Below are 21,422 nucleotides of genomic sequence, written 5' to 3' on the forward strand. Positions count from 1 at the left end.
GTATTTATTCCCATATCGGTGGACTTTCAGATAGTTTTCAATATTGTAAACAGCATTACAGCAAAAATCCTTGTTTGTATATTTTTGTATCTCTCTGATTACTTTTTTGGGATTCCGAGGAGTGAAACTGCTTAGCCAAAAAGTATGAATGCAAAGGTTTTAATAAATACAGTCATGTGCCACATAATGATGATTCAGTCAACAAGGGTGGTCTCAAGATTAGTATCATCTAGCCTAGGTGTGTAGGAGGCTATACCATCTAGGTTTGTGTGAGTACACTCTATGATGTTCGCACAATGATGAAATTGCCTAATGATGCATTTCTCAGACTGTGTCCTTGTCGTTAAGTGATGCATGACTGTATAACCAACCTGAGAGGCCAATTATTTAAAAAATAATGCCATTTTTGGTGTCCTGTTCTCACACCTTTTCGGTTCGTTCACTTCTTATTTGAATCACTTGCATGAATAAAATCCTAAGCACACAATGAAATGGGATTTTGTCTGAAGGTCTGAGATTCAAATTGGAATATTATATAGTGGAAGGATTGATCTCACCTGGGGTAGTGTAGGTAACTTTTAGTTTTTGTCTGAAATTACCATGCTGTATTACTTATATGACCAGAGGCTTTAGACTCTTGACCAAAGGGAAAATTGTGTTTGTGGAATTACTCGTAAGTGTCACTAAAAGCTTTGAGGATCCAGTGAGATCACAGACTTGGAAGTGATGATAGGTTGTTGTGACTGGGTGGCCCCGTTGTTCATATCATCTTCAGAATGGGCTCTCTCCCTATTCCTAATGAGTACGTTTCCTCATCAATTTTAATGCCCCAATTCTATACTCCAGATCAGATAGCTCCTGTCCTTCCTATCCACACCCTGCTCCATGTTTACTCTGGAAGATGACAGTCATTACATTAAGAAAGATTTTGTTCATTGATCACTTGGAAACAACTGGTCCCAAATGATCGAGAGCAGTTGTTTCCAAATGTCATTCCTCCCTCAACAGAGGGAAAGAAACTTAGCCCACTTCTGTTTGTCTGCCCAACAAAAATGGGAATTATTTTCCAAGAAGGAGAGGGGAAAAAAGGCATTTTTAGACAACCCAAACTGAGTTTGCCACCAAGCTGACCACAACTCACTTCAGACAGAAGTAACAAGATCCCAGAAGAGGAAGATCTGAATACAAGAAGGAATGCTGAATATACACAATGATAAATATGTGGGTAAATCTAAATAAAAATTGATGGTATAAAACAATCAAAAACAGAAAGATTTTGTTTATGCCATAAATAAATGCTTCTCAAACTTTAAGGCAAATTGGAACCAACTGGGGGATCTTATTAAAACACAGATCCTGCTGCAGGAGGTCTGTGGTGGGACCCGAGAGTCTGCAGCTCTAACTAGCTTTCAGGTGCTGCTGGTCCACAAACTACTTTGAGTAGCAAGACCATAAGCCACCCTGGGCCTACAGCAGTGGTTCCCAAACTTGTCTGCACATTAATATCACCTGGGGATCTTTTAAAACTTCCAAAGCCCAGGCCTACATCTCAAATCAATTAAATTATAATCTCTGGGGATAGGACACAGGTATTTTTAGAAGCTCTCTGGGGATTCCAATGTGCACACAAGTTTGGGAACCATTGGCCTACATGAAGATGCTCAAAAAATATACATTAACTAAGTTCACATTTGCCTGCTACTCATGAGGAGTTGCCTAAGTTGAAGGAATAAATGATTTATTTCTCTGCCTACATTTAAAAATGTTTGGTGTCTCGTCTGTGTTTACAAAAATGCTTTGCAGGTGGGCATATGATAAATTCATGTGCCTGGAAGTGACTCATTCATTCACTCCTAGAATGCTGGAACTGGAAAGGCCATAAGAAATCATCTCCTCTCACCTTCTCATTTTGCAGAGAAGGAAACTGAGGCTAAGAGAAGTCAAGTGACACGTTCTAGGTCACACAGGAAAGCACTGGCAGAGCCAGGGCTAGAATACTTGATTCCCAATCCCATACTCTGTCAACTCCAGTACTACCAACTATATTTTTATCTAGCTCATGTGCTAAAACTACCATCTAAATAATTAATTTGCCTTTTTATATCAGTTAATATTTTCTACTTTCCTGGAAAAGACAATGGGCTGCAAATGACCTGGGTTCCAGGCCTTGGTTTTATTATCCATTTATATGACTCTTGGCAAGTCATTCTACTTTATATTCCTCCATTTTCTTATCTTTCATAGAGAACTGAAAATATCATTATAGGATTTTAGTCTTAGAAGGGAGCTTGGAGATCAATTATTCCAAACTTTTCATTGTACAGATAAGGCTGATGAGGCCCAGAGCAGACCGCCACATTTCCCAGGTCACACAGCAACTTAGATTAGGACCAGAACACATTCTTCTTCCACTACACCTCACCTGTCTCTCATCCTGTCTCAAAAGGGTAATATATGTGATTGTGCTTTCATGAGTTAAATAATGATATAAATGAAAGGTGCCACTATTCTTCCTACTAATCATTATAACCTAATTTCTCTACCATTCAGAAAAGCAAGTTTTAAGTTTGGCACTTGGGACTACATGGGGTCAAAGGTGTGGTAGACACAAGCAAATCCCCAGTCTATTTCCGAGTAGTAAATTTCTTCCAAGCAACCATCATATCAGCCTTTCAAGAGAGGAGAGAATGAAGTTCATTATTAGTAGAACTAGCATCATTACAATGATATGGCAGGTTGATTATGTTTCTGATGTTCAGAGAGCATTGAGAATGACTATGTGGGGATCTCACTCAACCAAAGGCAGGGCTTCCAACCAACGCACCTTTTGCCTTTTTACCTGGACACACCTTGCAGCACTTTCCATCTATTTTTTGAGGATACTTGCAGGGGTATCGATTGGGGCAGTGGATTTTCTTACACTCTTGCTTGGTGACATTACAAGTGCACAGCACACACTCCACAATGCCAAATGCCCGGAGGTTCGGGTGCCAGGACTCCCCATGGGAATAGGTCTTTCCATTGGAAACACACACTGGAAGAGAACAGAGGACTGGAAATTAAAGGCTAGGAAGCTGAAAATGGGCCTCTGAGCTCAGAACCAAAGCCCTGAACCCCTTAAGACATCTAGGATCCTTTGTTCTTCTGATGGCCATAGAGATACGTTTACAGAGCAGCTTCTGTAACCAAAAAAACCATTTGGGCCTTGTTAAACCATCAGCAACTACTCAGGTTCTTCAGCAGTGGCCTCTGGATGCTCACATGTGCCTGGCAGATAGAAGGCAGTCAATAAATAGTTTTTAAAATAGAGGAATGAGGGCCAGCCCCATGGCCGAGTGGTTGGGTTTGCGAGCTCCGCTTTGGCGGCCCAGAGTTTCGCCGGTTCGAATCCTGGGCGCAGACATGGCACCACTCGTCAGGCCATGCTGAGGCGGCACCCCGCATGCCACAGCTAGAGGGACCCACAACTGAGAATACACAACTATGTACTGGGGGGCTTTGGGAGAAAAAGCAAAAAATAAAATCTGAAAAAAATGAATAAAAAAAATAGAGGAGGGGGCCAGCTCCACGGCCGAGTGGTTAAATTCGCGCGCTCTGCTGCAGCGGCCCAGGGTTCAGATCCTGGGCACGGACATGGCACCGCTTGTCAGGCCACGTTGAGGCGGCGTCCCACATCCCACAACTAGAAGGACCTGCAACTAAGATATACAACTGTGTACAGGGTGGGGTTTGGGGAGATAAAGAAGAAAAAAAAATAGAGGAATGAATGAAATGCATGGGAGCATATCTGTCCTCGGTATATGATAAAGAACCTCTAGTAGAATGTAGCATTAATACCTGCAGTTCCATAGAGGATTTGTAATGGCTCAAGTGGATGTGCTTCTTGCCATGAAAATTTCCCAGAGAGATTTGCTGCTCAGGGAGGCTAGATGACAAAAGTACTGCTCTTTCCAAAGGGCCAATTTTTTCCCCAGATCCTGAAGCAAATCCATTCAGAATATCAAATGCTATGAGAATCTGATCCACCAGCATAGAGGAGTATAAAGCTTAATGGCGCTGGCCTACCCTTTGGCATGGGAAGGAAGGCGCTAAGACAAGATTGAGAGGGAAAGGACCCGCACTTCCCTGGTAAGTGGTGAAAGGTAGCTTATGCCTCTAATCTTCAGGCAATGTCCTCTGTCCCCCACCTCACCATGGCTGTAAAGATCGGGCTACGGTGAATCACTGCCTGCCCTACAGATATCCTTTGGTGGTTTCACATTTGTTGAGTGGGAAATAAAGTCACTGGCTCCATGTTTCCTCAGGGGCCTTGCAAGAGCAAGCATTTGGGTTGCAGGCTGAGGGGCCTATGAAGGGAAGGGACAACAGGAACATCCTTCAATGCAAACCATCCAACACATATCTGGCTCTTACTGTAAGGCATAGAGCTAGGCTCCAGAATAAGAACTGCACAGGGCTGCGAATGGGGAGGTCTGAGAATGAATTCTCTCCTTTTGAAAGTGCTGAGACATTCTGGAGATTTCAAGCCATGACTGGGACTGGGTGTGTTTCTCATTATTTCCATCACCTCATCATACCCAGGGAGACCTGTCGACATCCCAGTAAACAACATCTCTAGGGTGGGTTGTATCACTTAAGGCGGGGCTAGGGTGAGGGAAATAGCCCCACTTTGGGCGTTTCTAGGAATAGACTGATTTGGCTGCAAGACAATGGCCGCAGAAGGATGAATCATTGGGCTATTTCTTTCTCCTCAAGTCCACTGGGTCACATTAGGAAATATGCATGATGTTGATTGCCTTTTCCTGTCCTTTGCAAGAGCTGCTACAGTACTAGGCACTCTAACAGGTCAATCTATGTAAAGATTTCCAAGAACCTGAGAACCTAAACAAGAGAAGCTCCCAACCTTACAGTGAGATAGAATAGGGACTTGATATCTAACTGTGAAGCTCAGGGCTCTGGATAGAATGACATGACAAGACAGGCCAGATGTGTTGTTCTTTCTCCTGCCGTTATCTCTTCTCTCTCCTCCCCAAACAGTGACACTCCTTTCTAGACAACGTGATTAAGTGGGTACATAGTCTGCTTCAAGACAATTTAGGCTGAACTCAAGTTCAAAATGGTGGAGTCCTATTGTCTCTTCTTGATTCTAACAAGGGACTAAGTAGACGTATCTCAGAGGAGCACATCATTAGCAGGAGAGCTGAGGAGAAGGGGAGACATGCTAAGGAGCAGTGCAGGCAGGACTCCTAGTGTATTACAGCTAGGTTCCCTCTCCCTAAACATTTGGAATAAGGGAACAATCCAGACTGGGTGAGAGACTGCACTCTGAAGTGCAATAGGGTAAGGTCAATTTTCTAGAGGGAAATGCAGCCTTCTCTCCACCAACCAATTCTCAAGATGATTTTGAATCATCCAGCTGGGGCTTCAGGAGTCGGGGGTGGGGACAAGTGATTTTCCAGTGAATGATAACAGAAAGGTCAGGAGAGAACTGCTGTATCCAAATCAATAGGGGCAAATGAATAAATGTAAACCAGCTGGCCTTTTGTAGGATGTGGAGAAAATCAAGGGACGAGCCTCTGTCCTGAAAATGAAGAGGCCTGTGGACATTATGGGATTTAGGATTTTCAAAGGCCATTTCCCCAGACGTTTTTTAAGGCTTTGAAATACTTTCAGAGCAAATGGAATCTATTGGAGGCAATTTAGGATTGCAAATCAAACTCCATCTTTACCTCACTCCTCCTCTTCATTTCATAAATTCATATCAGAATGCCTTGGAATTTAAAAATAATAAATTTCAAATCAAACCCAGATCGATAGTAAATATTTCCAAGTCTTCTAATACATCACCATTTTTTACTAAGAGTTTTATTTTGAATGTTCTTCTTTTAAGCCTGTTAGTTTCAAAAGCAATTTAATTTTTTTATCTGTAATCTGAAATTTACATCTAACTAGTAACAGATGTGATCAACTAGCTTTGGCTTGACTAGCCTTGTTGAGATTTATAGTAGGAGTCCTTTGTAACGGATTGTTTTTCACCCGTGTTATTCAATCATTTGGTTTAATAATTTATTACTTTTAACCCATTCAGGGAACTGCCTTTGATTTGTTTGTCCTTTAAAGGAAACAAAACATGTTTGTGGTTTCATACAAAGGAACCAGCTGAGCTCTTGCTCTGAAGAGCTGGTTGACACAATGCCTAAAAAAGTAAGAAGCAGTCAATTGTTTGATTGAATTTCTCCTCCCCTCACCCCCGCTACTGGGGGGCGGGGAGTGGAGGCCAGAGAACTCTGTGCAGGAAGGACCAGGGCTGTGGACCTGTGTGGGTGCCTTCTGCAGCCAGCTGGTCGGCTGAGTGGGCTGCATGTTGGTGTTAACCTAATCAGTCCTCCTGGTACTCAGCCAGGTTTCTGGAGTTCTCACTGGATCACTCATTTCTAAGGACAATCTCCTCATGGGAATTACAATCTCTGAGAGAGGAGCCTGGAATATGTATCTTTAAGAAGAGCCCCAAGAGACTCTGAAGTGTGAGCATGGCTATTTCTAAAGTATGTATAAGAGCTTCAGAAGCATTTGGCACTGAATACCTTTGAATATTGGGTGCCCTGCTGGAAAACAAACAACCTCTCATTCTGTTAAAGACCCGAGGAATTTTCCCAAGGACCTCCAACTCCCAGGGGCAACTAAGAAAATGCTGGAGGCTGCATTAGATTTACTCCTTTCTTGTCTTTTGTCCTAAATAAGGACAGATACACCTGAAACATAACCTATGCTCTTTAGTCTGTATTTAAGGAAGTCCTAAGAGGCCCCTGGAGTCACTCGTCCAAGTCCATCGCTACTTTCTAGACTTGATGGTGAGTGATCCACATGTGAATGTATGATATGCATGGGAGAAAGGGTCCTTTCTCAGCTCTAGCCCTCCGATGACCAGGGCTGCTGAAGCCCTGACGTGGATACAATACAAAAGGAGCATGTCCCTTACCTTGTCCATGCTTGTGTTTGTTATTGATGACAATTTGCACGATGGTTCCCGATGCTTGCTGGGAATCCATAAGAGCTCCCCGGTGACTTCTGGCCCCAGGAAAGCGGGGCAGACCTCCAGCCTGTCGGCTTGGTGGAGAATCATAGTGAGAGCGGTGGTAAGAATGTCTCTGTAAAATGACAAGGACAAATTCAGCCCCCAAAATTCACCAGTGAGAAGGCAGAGATAGACTTACATACATTAGAAGCTATTTGATGATTTTTAGTCATGAGCTCTTCTTAGCTGCAGGTCCACCCACACCAAAAGAGAAATAGGGACGTGAAGTAAGAGCAGCACTGGCGACGTGCTGAGATTTCTCTCTCTCCCTGGAGAAGACTGGGTTAGATTCACAGACAAACTCCTGAGGGAGAAAACAACCAAAATGGGTAAAGTGTCTTTCCTGCCCCCAAGAATCTCACATTCGGGTTTAAGAATTAAGGCACTAGCCTGCAACACAAGGCAGAATATGACAGAGGCCACAGGAAAAGTGTAAAATGTTGTGCAAATTAGGATGAGAAAGAGAGCTTCTAGTCGGGGAGGGTTTGTGATCTGGGCTATGAAGGGTGAGGAGACTTTTTACAGGCAGAGTTGGTGAGGAATATTCCAGGCAGAGATTTCCAAGTTAAGAAGGTGTAGCAGAGAACATAGAGACCATAAAAGGGAACAGTTGAAGGATAACATTCCAAAAGTGGGTTGGAGCCAGATCATGGAGGACTTTAAATGACAGGCTAAAGGGTGAGGACTTTATTTGGTAGGCAACACGGGCGAGGGTGTAGACGTCTTTGAGGTTTTTTTTTTTTTTAAATAGAGAAAAAATCAGAACTGTGTTTCAAAGCAATGAACCCTGATAATGTGCAGTGTGAACTGGATAGGAGGAAGAGACAAACCAAGCATAGTCTAGATAAGATGTACTGAGACTGGAAATGCAGGCAATGACATGAGATCATAGAGCAGATACCCTAGACGTTTTATAGAGCACAGACACCCTCGACATTTTAGAGAGAGAAGAACTGACTGTGCATGACAGTACTAGAACGTCAGCTCCGCAGAGGTGAGGACTTTGTCCTGTTCACTGCTATGTCTCCAGTGCCTAGACCAGTGTCTAGCATCTAGAAGGTGCTTACCAAATCCTTGTTGAATGAATGAATGAAAGCTGTGATCCCTAATGAAAGCTTGGAGTCTTGTAGTACAAGTAATCCAATCATTGCTCTTTCAGCAAGGGCTCAAGACACATGCTGAGCCCACTATTCTGCTACCCACCCCTCTCCCAGGAGCTGAGGTAGAATAGGGGCAGAGGGGGTTGTAATTAATGAAGAATAGAACCTCAAGGCTTAAAGCCAAGTGACATTATGTTTTAGGGGCATTTGTTAGGGGTAAAGGAGGGGTGAACCCATTAAAAAAATCTTTCACAGGCAATTAAAAAGGAAGATCCTTATACTCAGTGATAGAAATAACAGGGAACAATGAGAAGGTAGTTATAGGGTCCCCTGAACCAACCATCCCATAAAACATTTATTATAGTTATGTTCCATAGACACACATGTTGCAAGTTTAGCTTTGGGAATTATTATCACTCTCTTGGTCGGGTAGAGGCATTGCTGGGAGGAGAGTGAACAGGAGCTGGGGTAAGAGAAAGAGAACATTATTACCTATACTTAAGAAGAGCCCAAGCTGGTGCACCACTATAAAACCTCACACAAATAAGAATTTGCATCAATTTATTATCATGCACACAGATGGGATTCTCAGTGCAAATATTTTTCATTCCCACAATGGCTCATGTCTTTTTCTGCCATAATCACTCACATTCCACAAAGGCCAATACAGATTGTTCTGTCCTTTCTGGAGTTTGGCAAAATTTTGCCAAAGGAATACAGAGAGGACAGTTTGGCTGGTGGGTGTCCTACTGATGCTAAAAGGAAGGAGTTTAACAGGGCTAGAATTTGAGAGGGAAGCTTGCTGACCCATGATAAGCTGCAAGTACAAGAAGTTCTCTGATTCATGATGGTGAACACAAACTAAAATGCTGTTTTTTGGTACCAGGGACTCAGACTCTGGACATATGGTAAGGGTAGAAAACTGATTCAAGACCAAAAAAAAAAAACCACACAAAAACTCAGGGATTTTGATCAGAGGCCCTATGATACACCAGTCAGCCCCTCAGAACCTCATCTTATTTAGGTCTTTTGTTTTACAGACAGAGAAACTGAAGCTAGGGAGGAGAGTGGTTTTATTCAGGGTGACAGTGAAGGCTGAGTTTTTGGAGATGGCAGGAGAGTGGGAATGGGGGGAAGGAGAGAGGAAGATGAACAAGAGGAAGAGAAAGTAGGACAGAAAATGTCTGGTCAAACTCAGTGATTCACAAACATTTGGCTAAAAGCTGCTCCAAAGAAAAGTTCTTTCAGATATATAAGTTTGCTACAGTGTTCACAACCACACATGCCACTTGTCTCTACCTCAGCTGCGCAAAGAATCACCCACGGAGGTATGAAAATACTGATTCCTGGGGCCTACCACAAGGAGTCTGATAGAGTTGGTCTGGAGTGTTGGTCTGGAGTGAGGCCTGGGCATCAGGATTTTTATATTCTCCTCAGGGAACTCTAATTTGAAGCCACTGTTGAGAATCACTGACAAAGGATCTTCTGTTTGGGCCTGGAAGTGGGGGTGGTGATGTGTGATTTTGGCTTAAGAGTAAAGGCTCTTTTGGCATACTACCCTCAAGGTCTATCCATGTTGTCGCAAACGGCAAGATTTCATCGTTTTTTATGGCTGAGTAGTATTCCATATATATATATGTATATATATATATATATATATATTTATACCACATCTTCTTTATCCATTCTTCCATCAATAGGAAGTCAGACAAAGACAAATACTGTATGACTTCACTCATATGTGGAAGATAAACAAACATACAGATACAGAGAACAGATTGGTGGTTACCAGAGGGGAAGGGGGTTGGGGGAGGATGAAAGGGGTAAAGGGGCACATGTGTATGGTGATGGATGGAGACTAGAGTTCTGGTGGTGAACATTATGCAGTCTATACAGAAGCAAAAATATAATGAGGTACACTTGAAATTTACACAGTGTTATAAACCAGTATGACCCAAGTAAAAAAAAAAAAGAAAGAAAGAAAAGAATAATGGCTCTTTTAGAGTTGCTCCCCTAAACAAACGGAAAAAGCTTACCAGGGGCCATTCTGACCTTGTAACTTACAGCAAAGGAGAAAAAGGCATTAAGGCCTTGGAGTTGTAAGTGAAATTGGAGCTCATCTTCAAAACCAACTGTGAATAGCCTGCTTGAGAGAGCAGGTCAAAACTAGTTAGGTAGGAATGATCACATAGCTATGGTTTATTTTATTCTGCTCAATATTTTGGTATTATTTAATTTAGTGACATGAAGGACTGACAAATATCTCAGGCTTTTGAGGTGGCTCTTACACAGTTCTTTTCTGGTGATGGAAAATTCCCACCATTGTACAAATTCCCCAGGAATTTCTTCCTTACTTGTTCTAAGGCCTAATATATAAGCATTTTATTGGCAGAGACAGGAAAACATGAAAGTTCAGAAACGGCCTTAAAAGTGCCTTCATGGTTGTTATCCTGTTTTATAGTTTTGCAAGAGGTTACCATTGGGGGCAACTGGTAAAGGGCAGACATGATCTCTCTGTATTATCGCTTGCAATTGCAAATAAATCTACAGTTATCACAAAATAAAACGTTTAAGTTCAATTAAAAAATAAAAATTTTAATTTAAATTAAAAAGGTTAATTTAATTAAAAAAATTTGTTCTAATCTACAAAGCCATGAGTACATTATATTGTAGTCACTGGTAACCTACATCTATCCCTGTCTGGGAGACACTTAGCCCAGTTTCCTTCCCAAACCACTGTTCTTACAATGTGAATGAGACATGCGTTTTTATCTGTTTCATATTGTTTTTATCACAAACTCCTCTACTTTTCTAATGGTAAATCTCTGAGTAATCTATTGGGGACAAAAATCAGTTTGGGTGTTGTCCAAAACAAAATTATGGTTGCTTTCATGTTTTGGCTTTCGACCCCGCTCCTACTTCTCTCTCCCAACATAACACACACACACACACACACTCACACACACACATACGATGGTACTAGGATCAATTCATGTGAAATTATGATATAAAAATCAAACGGAAACCATTTCACGCTTTTACAAAGGAGTCATAATTGAACCACTGGTTCTCCTTTCTATGCACTTCATAAAACTTGGTAAAGTGATGGTTTTCAGCTCACTTGGCAAAATAAAACAATCATCTGTGTTTCTGTTGAACCGAGATTTTTGATGGTTCCCTGTAAACAGGAACAGCCTACTAAAGGAACAGTCTACTGAATAGGAAATGTGTTGTTAGGGCTGCCATTTTTCTCCCATGCAGAAAGCTGGGCCTATGAAGGATATTAACAAGGGATTCTCCCACCTCCTAATTTTTGGCTAGTCAAGAGAAAACAAGTTTGAAGGATTTCTCTCTTATTTGGGGCAAATTCCTGTGCATTAATGTTAATGAAAAGTCCCCCCCACTCCCCACCCCCCTATTTCAGTCCACCTTCCACACTCATTCACTCAACACATATTTACTGGGTGCCTACTATGTGCCAGGTACATAGTTCTCCATTACTACAGATGCTATTTATTATTCAAATCATATCCCACAATATCTACCCCTTTTAGAACAAAGGAAAATATTTATTTATAATAAAGTGGAACCATCTGGAGATTTGGTCTACCAGGCCCAAACGTTTGTTTCTAAAGATAGGTCTTGAACTCCTTTGAAAATCAATAACTATTTCAAGGCCCTGCATTCTGTATCTGACCTCTTTTGCTACAGGAAGTACTGGATTAAGTCCAGCCCTATCACCAGCAGCTTAGGAAGAACGATGAGGCTTACACAAGGGATGGAGTTGGGAGCAGCATAAGACAAAGTCAGGAAGGAAGTCTAATTAATGGCATTACCAGCAAAACTGCTGAGGTGGCCACAGTGCTAAGTGTTGGGGGCTAAGAAACCCAGCTTAAGTAAGGCACACAGCTTAAGGTGACTGAGACCTGAATTTGGTTTAAAATGGCATCTGGTTGACAGCAACTAATTTAGCTACTCTCAATTTCCTACCACAATAAAAAATTGGGGCTGAGAAAAAGGAAATTTACAACACAGAAGATGGAGACTGACATCATCTCCTGTTAGGATCTGGAAGGAATCTCACTTATTACAAAGCAGATAGAGCTGGATGGAGAAAATCTTTCCTCAGGGTCTATATTACTCTGAAAACTGAGAAGCCCACCCTCTCTTGCAAGAGAGCTCCTTTTTTGAGACATCCAGAGTATTATTCTCTACTCTACCCACAATCCTTCTATGCTCACTCAGAAACAGCAATGTCTAGAAAATAATACGACTAGAGAATAAAGAAAATATGAGGGGCCAGCCCGGTGGCACAGCGGTTAAGTCCGCACGTTCCGCTTCTCGGCGGCCTGGAGTTCACCGGTTCGGATCCTGGGTGCAGACATGGCACCGCTTGGCACGCCATGGTGTGGTAGGCGTCCCACGTATAAAGTAAGGGAAGATGGGCACGGAAGTTAGCTCAGGGCCAGTCTTCCTCAGCAAAAAAGAGGAGGATTGGCAGATGTTAGCTCAGGGCTAATCTTCCCCCAAAAAAAAAAGAAAGAAAGAAAATATGAATCATTTCACCTCACTGCTGAGGGTGTTGGCAAGCTGGGGACAATGCAAAGCAAAAGTGGCACATGTGATAACTGGGAAGCATGGCCTAAGCAACACTGTGATGTTTGTATTGGTCATTTTATTATGTCCCCTATCAACACCTTCCTCATACCCTCACTATCCTCGGGCCTGCCCTATAATTTCCTAGACTCTTGCCTTATATCCAAAGTGCGTTTAAAACTAACTCAAAAGGTTTTAGAAAATCATTAAATGTTATTTATTACAAAACTAATTCATGTTCATTGCAAAACATCAAATAATACAGAAGACATAAAGTAAAAACTCAAAATCAACCTTTCCTCCTGCCCATTTTCACCCCTCTGACATTACCACTCTTAACATGTTGGTATGTGACCTTCCAGACTTTTCATATGCCTTTACATACATGCACACACACAATCTTTACATAAGGATATGACAAGATAAATTGTATCCTGCACCTTGTTTTATTTACATAATATATCTTGGAGATCCCTCCACTTTACTGCACTTCGATGCACTGCATTTTTTTTAACACTTGCACAGTGCCCCATAGATTGGGTGTATTTAACCAAGCTCCTATTGACAGACATTTAGATTGTCTCCATTTGTTTTGCTCTTATCAAAATAATGCTGCATTGAATGCCCCTGTGCGCTTTTTTTGTACCAGGGCACAATGAATACCCATTTATGTGCAATGAGTGCCTTTGTACATTTTGTATACTTTTCTTAAGTCCTTTAATATGATATATTCTTTGAATCGGAACATCTCCTTTTCAGATTTTAAGAACTTTGAAGTGTTGCTGTACTTAGACACAAATTTGTTAGAGAGACATTCTATTTTGTTAATTACTTCAAAATACAAAGGAACAAGAGATGCTATTACCCTATGTAGAGAGATGCCTACTCATAAAGCTTTTTCTGAAATTAGTGCTGAGAATGGAAATGAGAAGATGTTGCAGGCTGAGGAAGGAGAATCTGGTCTGCTGCCTTTCCGCTCTTCAAGCTGTATGACTAAGAGCTAAGGCTTAGGATAGAGGTTAAGTGGACATGTCTAAAGTCCCTCTGCCAAAAGGATGGGCTGCCCTGCCTTACAATCCCACAGAAAGTCCTTCCTGTTGAGGATAGGGGTAGCGATCTGCCTCCCTTACAGAAGACAAAGTTTTGGCAAGTCATCCTGAAAGGGCACCAACATCTGATCTAGATGAAGGGCTCCTAAGGGCTAAGGCTATGATTTCTCTGTGTCCTGGCCTGCTTACCAATTATACAGTGCATTTAAAAGGCTATAGGTTGGTAATGATGCCATTCGAATTTCTGAGGAAAGGGAAGAAAAATGGTTTTAAAAATGCGCCCTTTTATGGAGTTGCTGGGATAGTAACCATGGAGAGAAGAAAGTTTGGCCTGATGCTGTGGAGCGTTGAATTATTTGAACTATTCACACTTACTGCTTCTCTGTTGGCAGGTTGCCGAAAGATATCACCATCAGAATGTTCCCACGACAATTCTCCTTCTCCTGTTGATTAAAAAGAAATAAAGAAAGAATCATCCATACATAGAAGGAAAAAATATCACCCTTGTGACCCAGTAACATTTTGGTTCTATGATCTCAAAGTTCTCCAGATGTTTTAGCTGTTGTGGCAGTCCTTCAAAGAGCACCACTGAAAGATTTCTCTTTGGGTGTGCCTCATTTTTCAAAACAACTCCCGAGAAAGTTGCCACTTTCTAAAATAGACTTTCCAGCAACATTACACATAATTTGGAAAATAAAAGGGAAAATAATCACTTTCTACTTTAATATAGCCATCATTTGTCACTTTTGCTTATTTTATTCCAGTAACAGTTAAGTATTTTGTAGGCATATTTAACTTGTGTTTAAACTACCCTTAAAAAAGTGAGAGTTTTGAGGACTTGGTCTGTCATGATTTGTTAAATTCACCATTATGTCTCTGAGAAGTTATGACCTGATATGAAAGTTAGGATAAAACTCGCTATGGTTGGAGTGTTTACATAACCAATATCCAAGATGTACTTCTGTTTTTGCCTGCCACAGCTTTCTCTAGGTCTGTAAGTCCACTCTTTGAACAGCGAACCCCTATCATTGCCATCTTCCAAAGTAACTCTTTTTAGGAGCAGGATTCTACTTTTAGCCTGGAGGGCAAAATTCACAAAACAGGTACAGACGTTCCTCAGCTTCCAAGAATATTACCTTGTATTATCTAGGACCAAGCAAGCTGATGAGAAGAGCTTGGTCTTAGAGATGTTTGCGTCACTCTACATGAGTACTATTTATATGTGTGTGTGTTTCTGTGAATATATGTCTTATATCTATCTCTACATCTATCTATCTATCTATCTATCTATCTATCTATCTATCTATCTAATCTGCCTGAGGATAAACCCAATATAGAGTCAATCATATATTTCATGGGATAACAAGGAATAGAAAAAGATATAAGCATTAAGGATTTTCTGTTCTAATGCATCTCTGAAACTTTCAAAACCTAAGTCTAAACAGTAACATGTTACTGGTTCAATCATGTGTAATACTGCTAGGGAAAATTACATAACATCTTTGGCTTTTAGGGCTTGAAAAAGACCTTAAAATTAGTTTGATAGCAATATTATCATTAGACAGTGACATACAACAAAGTATGGCTTTAACTCTCCATGATTCAAAGGTCATCTTATGGAAAAAAAATATGAATTTTGAAGATTTAACTGGTTGCTAGGTTAATCGTCCTAAAACACCACTTTGATTGTATAATTGTATCATTTCCTGATCAAAACCCTCAGTGAGTTCCCAGGCAAGACTCTCTGTAATTAGCCCCCACCTCATCTTTGCTGAGCATCTACCTCCTACCCAACTATCTCAGCTATTATACAATGGGAACCCTTTGACCTCCTTGCTCTTCATTTAAAACGTGGCTCCCATTCTTGCTTGCATGTTTTTGCTCACGTTATTCTTCTTCTGAAATTACCTTCCCACCTCCCACCCCCCAGAACTCCCCATGCCTATGAAAACCATTAAGTTTTTCCTCCTTTACTAAGTCTTCCTCAAGTACTCTTACATATTTCTGATCTCCTGAAGGACTTAGCATTCTATAGCCTTAGAGATGTACAAGCATAACGTTGTCCAACTGCTCTGCTCCATTTAACAGATGGAGAAACCAACGCTCAAAGAGGGTGTATAGCCATTCACAGTCACATAATGAGTTGATGAGCGTTAATACCCAAAATACCAGCTTACCTGGCTCCCAAATAAGTGTGTCCATTCTGCAAGGGCAGGGTTTATTGTTTGCGTTATTCATGGCTGTCACCATCATCTATAACAGTGCCTGGCACATAGCAGTCACTCAAGAAATACTTGTCAAATGATGGAATTGGGAGGCCTTCTCTGACCACCTATCTAAAATTTCAATCCCCTTTTGGTTTTTATTATCCTTCTTTTCTTTTCCTTCTTTGCACTTATCACTATTGTACATTTTATATATTTTATTTATTGTCTGTTTTCTCTCACTAGAATTCTCCTATGAGAACAAGGATTTTTGTCTATCATGTTCACTGATGTAACTCCAGTGCCTAGAACAGTGCTGGGCATGTAGATAGTGTCAATATTTGTTGAATGAATGAATACTAAAACACTGTACAATATTTTTGGCTGTTAAATATTTCCTAAGCTTGCCTTGCTTCCCTAAAGAGACTGTAAATCCCTTGAAACCAGAGACCATGTCTTAGACGCCCCCTCCGTACTGACTACATCATTGGTTCTCAGAGTGTGGTGTCTGGACTAGCAGCATCAGCATTACCTGGGAACTTGTTAGAAATGCCAACTTTCGGACCCTACTCCAGACCTACTAAGTCAAAGATTCCGGGGTGGGGGGGTCAGTGATCTGGGTTTTGACAAGCCATCCCAGGGATTCTGATGTGTGCAGGAGTTTGTGAATAACTGGGCTGGAGCACTTTAGCATATTTCTGGGTACACATCAGGTGCTCAGTATATGTACTGAATTGAACTGCAGTCAAAAATACAGAATTAAGTGCTTGGGCAATAGTATACTCGCCTCTTCCTGGTTATTCCATGTCTGAGTAAAGATGGTAGACACAGACTGGATGCAGACTATGTGGAAACTTAAATGACCCTGTAAGAGTGAAGATGATTTCCCCTCTGTTTTTATCTAGAACGTAATTCCCCAAAGTCTGTTAACATGTACTGGATGCTTCTCGAGCGGAGAGCCTGATGTTAAGGCAGGAGGAGGAGAGAACAGGACATGCCCTTGCCCTCAAGACATATACAACCTGTGTGGAGGTGACAGGAAATCAATATAGGAAATAGCCTAAAAACACACACACACAGGGTAACAACTGAAAATACAAATGGAATATATGTGCTTAGGAGATACTGAACAGGTGGAGCAAGCGGCCAGATGTAGTCATGGAAAGCTTCCCAAAAGAACTGTTAAGTCACATTTTTAGAAGCAGATAAATGCAGGGTATAAACAGACAGTGATGTGGGCAGAGGGTATCTCAACTGAAGGGAATGGCATTTGCAAAGGGCCAGAGCTTGGGAAATAGCAAGTCACATACTGGAGACAGCAAGCAAGATGTGGCTTGAGTAGAAACCTCAGATGTGAAAGGAGAAATGGGGCTAGTGGAGAGGGAGGGGGAGAAGGAGAGGGAGAGTGAAGGAGGGAGGAAGGGAGGGGGACTGGTTGTTGAGGTAAGGGTGGTAAATAATTGCTGCATGGACTTCAAAAAGAGGCTGAAGAATTCACATTTGATCCTGTTACCAATCTTTATGTAGAGGTTCTAATGGTAAAAGTGATATTTGCGGAAGCTTATCTTGGCAATGGAGTGTCCACTAGTTGGGGAGCAACTGGAATTTGGGAGGCTGACTAGAAGACTGTCATAGTAATATGTGATAAGCCATGAAAATCTATAAAATAATGGAGAAGAAGGGGCAAATCAGACCACTTCTGATCAAAAGGAAATGATAAGACCCTGATGGAAGATTTGATAATAAAGGAGGAAGGCAAAGGAGAAAACAGTATAAAATGACTCTGGGTTGCAAATCTGGAGAGCTAGGGAATGGCACTGCCCTTGACAGTGACTAAGTGGGGATGAACTTGGATTTACTTATTCCATTTTAGGTGGCAGTGGTGGGTCTAAGCTTTGTCCTGAGCAAACATGAAAACATGGGACCCAAGAGATTTGAAATCAGAAAAGATTCACAAGCAAATGGCAAAACAAAATATAAAAGCTATAGGATGTGGTTTTAAGCCTAATCTAAGTAGGCAAAAAAGAACAAATTACAAAAGAAAACTGATAGAATAGCTGTCCGCATCAAATGTCCTTTTTTAATGTAAATTAATGATTGGGATTGACATGAAATGTTTACTCAGCACGGCCTTCTGAGAAGTTCAATTTATTGCATTTAGACCATGGAGTCTTAAAGGGCTTTTAAATGGTGTTTTAAAATACTCATAGTCCAGTCAGAATCTGGAAAGCAATATAGAAGCATATAATCCCTGTTAAATGAACAGAGGCAAGATGGCAACGTGACGAGGCAAGTCAGTATCAAACGTGGGAGCAGACTATTAATACCCTGTAACACAAGTTCAGATAAATGTGTCACAACCACCTAAGCATTTTCAGACAGTCATGTGTACCTAAATTGAACTATTTCACTTCATTAAAAACTACTGAAGGGGGCCGGCCCCATGGCCGAGTGGTTAAGTTCCTGCGCTCCGTTGCAGCGGCCCAGGGTTTCGCCGGTTTGGATCCTGGGCACAGACATGGCACCGCTCATCAGGCCACGGTGAGGCGGCGTCCCACATGCCACAACTAGAAGGACCCACAGCTAAAAAAAATATGCAACTATGTACTGGGGGGTCTTTGGGGAGAAAAAGCAGGAAGGGGAAAAAAAAAGAACCTTCAAAATAAATCATAAAAAACAGAGAAAAAAAACCCCACACAAAAAAACTACCAGAGCTATTACTTCTGAATATATATTTTCAAGTAGGAACTACCAGTATTTTGTTGCCTTTGAGCTTTCAAAGTTATCAAAATGGCATTCTCTAAGCTTGAATCTGCTATAAATAGCTGCTAAAGGTTTCAACATTTTAGTTACTCCATATAATTTGAACCATAGTTAAACTGGAATTATCTTCTTGGATGTTCACATTTTCTATGGCTATAAGTGGTTCTCTAGGCCTGGGCAGGGTCTGTCTGGACAGCTGAAAATAGGTTTGTCCATTTACAATCTTAGATATTATACCTTAGATATAACTTAGATATATCTAAGAGGCAAAATCCATAAAAGAAGAAAGTAGGCACCAGTACCCTACAAAACCCGTTTCTTTGTTTTTTGCCCCTGATTCACTGGACAAGTGATCATGAGAGGGAGCCTCTTTTTTCAGCCAATGCTTTAAAAAAAAAAAAAACAACAGTGATTCTAATGGAGACAGATGGATTCTAGTTAATTCCGAGAAGCAACAAGAGGCAATTTTAACCAATTTTTGAAACCAAAATGAAAAACAACTCTGGTGTACTGTATGTCAAACAATATTCATTTAACCTTAAAAGCCACATGTGTTGTTTATTCAAACCTCAATTATCCTCTGAGTGGTACCCTATGGAGCTGGAATGGCTTGGCTTTCTGGTAATGGGAGAAATGGAGAACAATTATTTGAAAAATGGTCAAGAGCTAGGCTAAAATTCAGATTGTTTATAGCTCCCATTGCTTCTATTAATCTCTGGTTGGCTTAACCAGGTCACAGAATTAAACCCTATCCTCTCAAAAGGACTAAATGTACAATGAGATTATGAGATACCCATGAAGATAAGCCTCAGACAGCAAAACTACGCCAGCATGTGGCCACTTCTGAAACACACACATCATAATAAATAGAGTGCCCGTAGGTCTTGATTTATCTGGGACAACACAGTTTTATGCCTCTTTTTCTGGCAGGCATAATTATTAAGATTGCCCCTCTCACTTTCAAAAGGGTCTCAGTTTGGATGATAAATTATACGGTCACTCTAATCATAAGGCAAATAGAAATTAAATGAATCCTCAAGACAGGGGGAAGTGATCTCTGCGACAAGACAAAGTGATTTCTGTATTTTCAGAAGAACAAGTTGAAATCAGCAGAATCAGGGAAAAGAGTTAAAAGTATTTTGAGGGAAATTGTGAGAGGGCAGAGAGGAAGAAAATGATCGTTCCAGGTTCTGTGGTTGGGCTACTTTATAGTTAGTACTCAATAACCAAGCTGGAGATGAAAGAGGGAGTGGAAGCAGATGACTCTGGGGGGGGGCCTATGCCAAACATCTAATTCTCCAAATTCTTTTCAGAGGGAGCAAGTGTGTTGAAATTTGAAGGAAGCTTTGAAGAACACTGGTATAAGGATTCTCCATTGGTAGACACCTGAGCTTCCAGTAGTGATACATAGGACTACAAGAGGTCCTCCAGCATCTTGTGAAGTGGGCGGTCATTTTTCTTAGAAAATACTTTATTGTCAAATAAAGCATTTTATTGTTTGGGCTGTCAATACAAGCTCTAAGCACTTTAAACAAAATATCTGCTTGAGAAACACCAAGTCACAGACAAGGAAGGACTCCTGCCAACAGTGGCAAGCCAAATCTGAAGAGGAGTACAAAAGCATTTATCCAGAAAAATCAGAAATACGTACTTTTTAAAAAGTGCATTGTGAAAGTGCATGTGTTTGCAGGAGGAAATCATGGGAGAGGGAATAAAAAAACTGAGCTAGATGGTGCCCATGACCCATGCTCTGCTCTTTCAATGGAGATGTGACTACACAGATCCAAGTTTATGGCTATAAATGGGGTCTTTGCATCCCAGAGTAGTCCCGATGAATCTGCTGGAAGTGTTACCATATCTGGCCCCTGGGAGCAGAGTTGTCACAAAGTCTGTTCCTTCAGTAGCCTCAAAGTTAACAAGAGTCCCCAAAATTGTTTCACATCCCCAAGCTGAGATGCAGCATAGCAGTAATGGATAAGAGAACAGCCCAGAGTCAGACTGCCTGGGTCCAATTCCTGGTTCTGCCCCTTCTTACCTGTGTGACTTTGGGCAAGTAAATGAACCTCTCTGTGCCTCAATTTCCTTATTGCTAAAATGTAGACAGTAATACCTACCCTATAGGGTTTGAGGATGAAATGAATTAGTATATGCAAAGAGCTTAGAATAGTGCCTGGCACGCTGTGAGTGTTATGTAAGTGTTAGCTATTATTGCCTCTCCCTGTTTTCCCATCCTTTCCTTCCACTTCTTCCTCCTTCTCCTCTTTCTTTTTTTTTCAGATTTTTCAAATTTTTTTCCTTTTTCTCCCCAAAGCCCCCCAGTACATAGCTGTATATTCTTCATTGTGGGTCTTTCTAGTTATCACACGTGGGACGCCGCCCCAGCGTGGCCCGATGAGCAGTGCCACCTCCGCGCCCAGGACCCAAACCAATGAAACACTGGGCCGCCTGCAGTGGAGCGCGCGAACTTAACCACTCGGACACGGGGCCAGCCCCTCCTTCTCCTCTTTCAAGGGTAGCTTACACACAGGGAAAGCCCAACTTAGGGACTCCCACAAGTGTGCTAGGTATTTAACAAAGGAAAGGATCTAGATTAAACAAACAAATGAAGCCTAGCAGAAAAAGAAAATTTATGCTC

At 41.4% G+C, this 21,422-nt stretch overlaps 1 protein-coding gene across 8 annotated transcripts in view; it reads right to left on the minus strand.

The window, feature by feature from the left end:
• CHRDL1 (chordin like 1) overlaps positions 1-21,422 on the minus strand; it is a 112,264-nt gene that overhangs the window by 10,883 nt on the left and 79,959 nt on the right. For 4 of the 8 annotated variants that reach the window (XM_008540098.2, XM_070605928.1, XM_008540097.2 and 1 more), the window contains exons 7-9: positions 14,196-14,263; positions 6,980-7,148; positions 2,825-3,034 (exon numbers count right to left, since the gene is read on the minus strand). In XM_008540098.2, coding sequence (XP_008538320.2) covers positions 2,825-3,034; positions 6,980-7,148; positions 14,196-14,263 — 447 coding nt within the window. The remainder of the gene's footprint in view (positions 1-2,824; positions 3,035-6,979; positions 7,149-14,195; positions 14,264-21,422) is intronic. The other 4 variants (XM_008540099.2, XM_008540100.2, XM_070605930.1 and 1 more) reach the window with 1 other exon arrangement.

Source organism: Equus przewalskii, chromosome X (assembly GCF_037783145.1).
Source record: "Equus przewalskii isolate Varuska chromosome X, EquPr2, whole genome shotgun sequence".
NCBI classification, from domain to species: domain Eukaryota; kingdom Metazoa; phylum Chordata; class Mammalia; order Perissodactyla; family Equidae; genus Equus; species Equus przewalskii.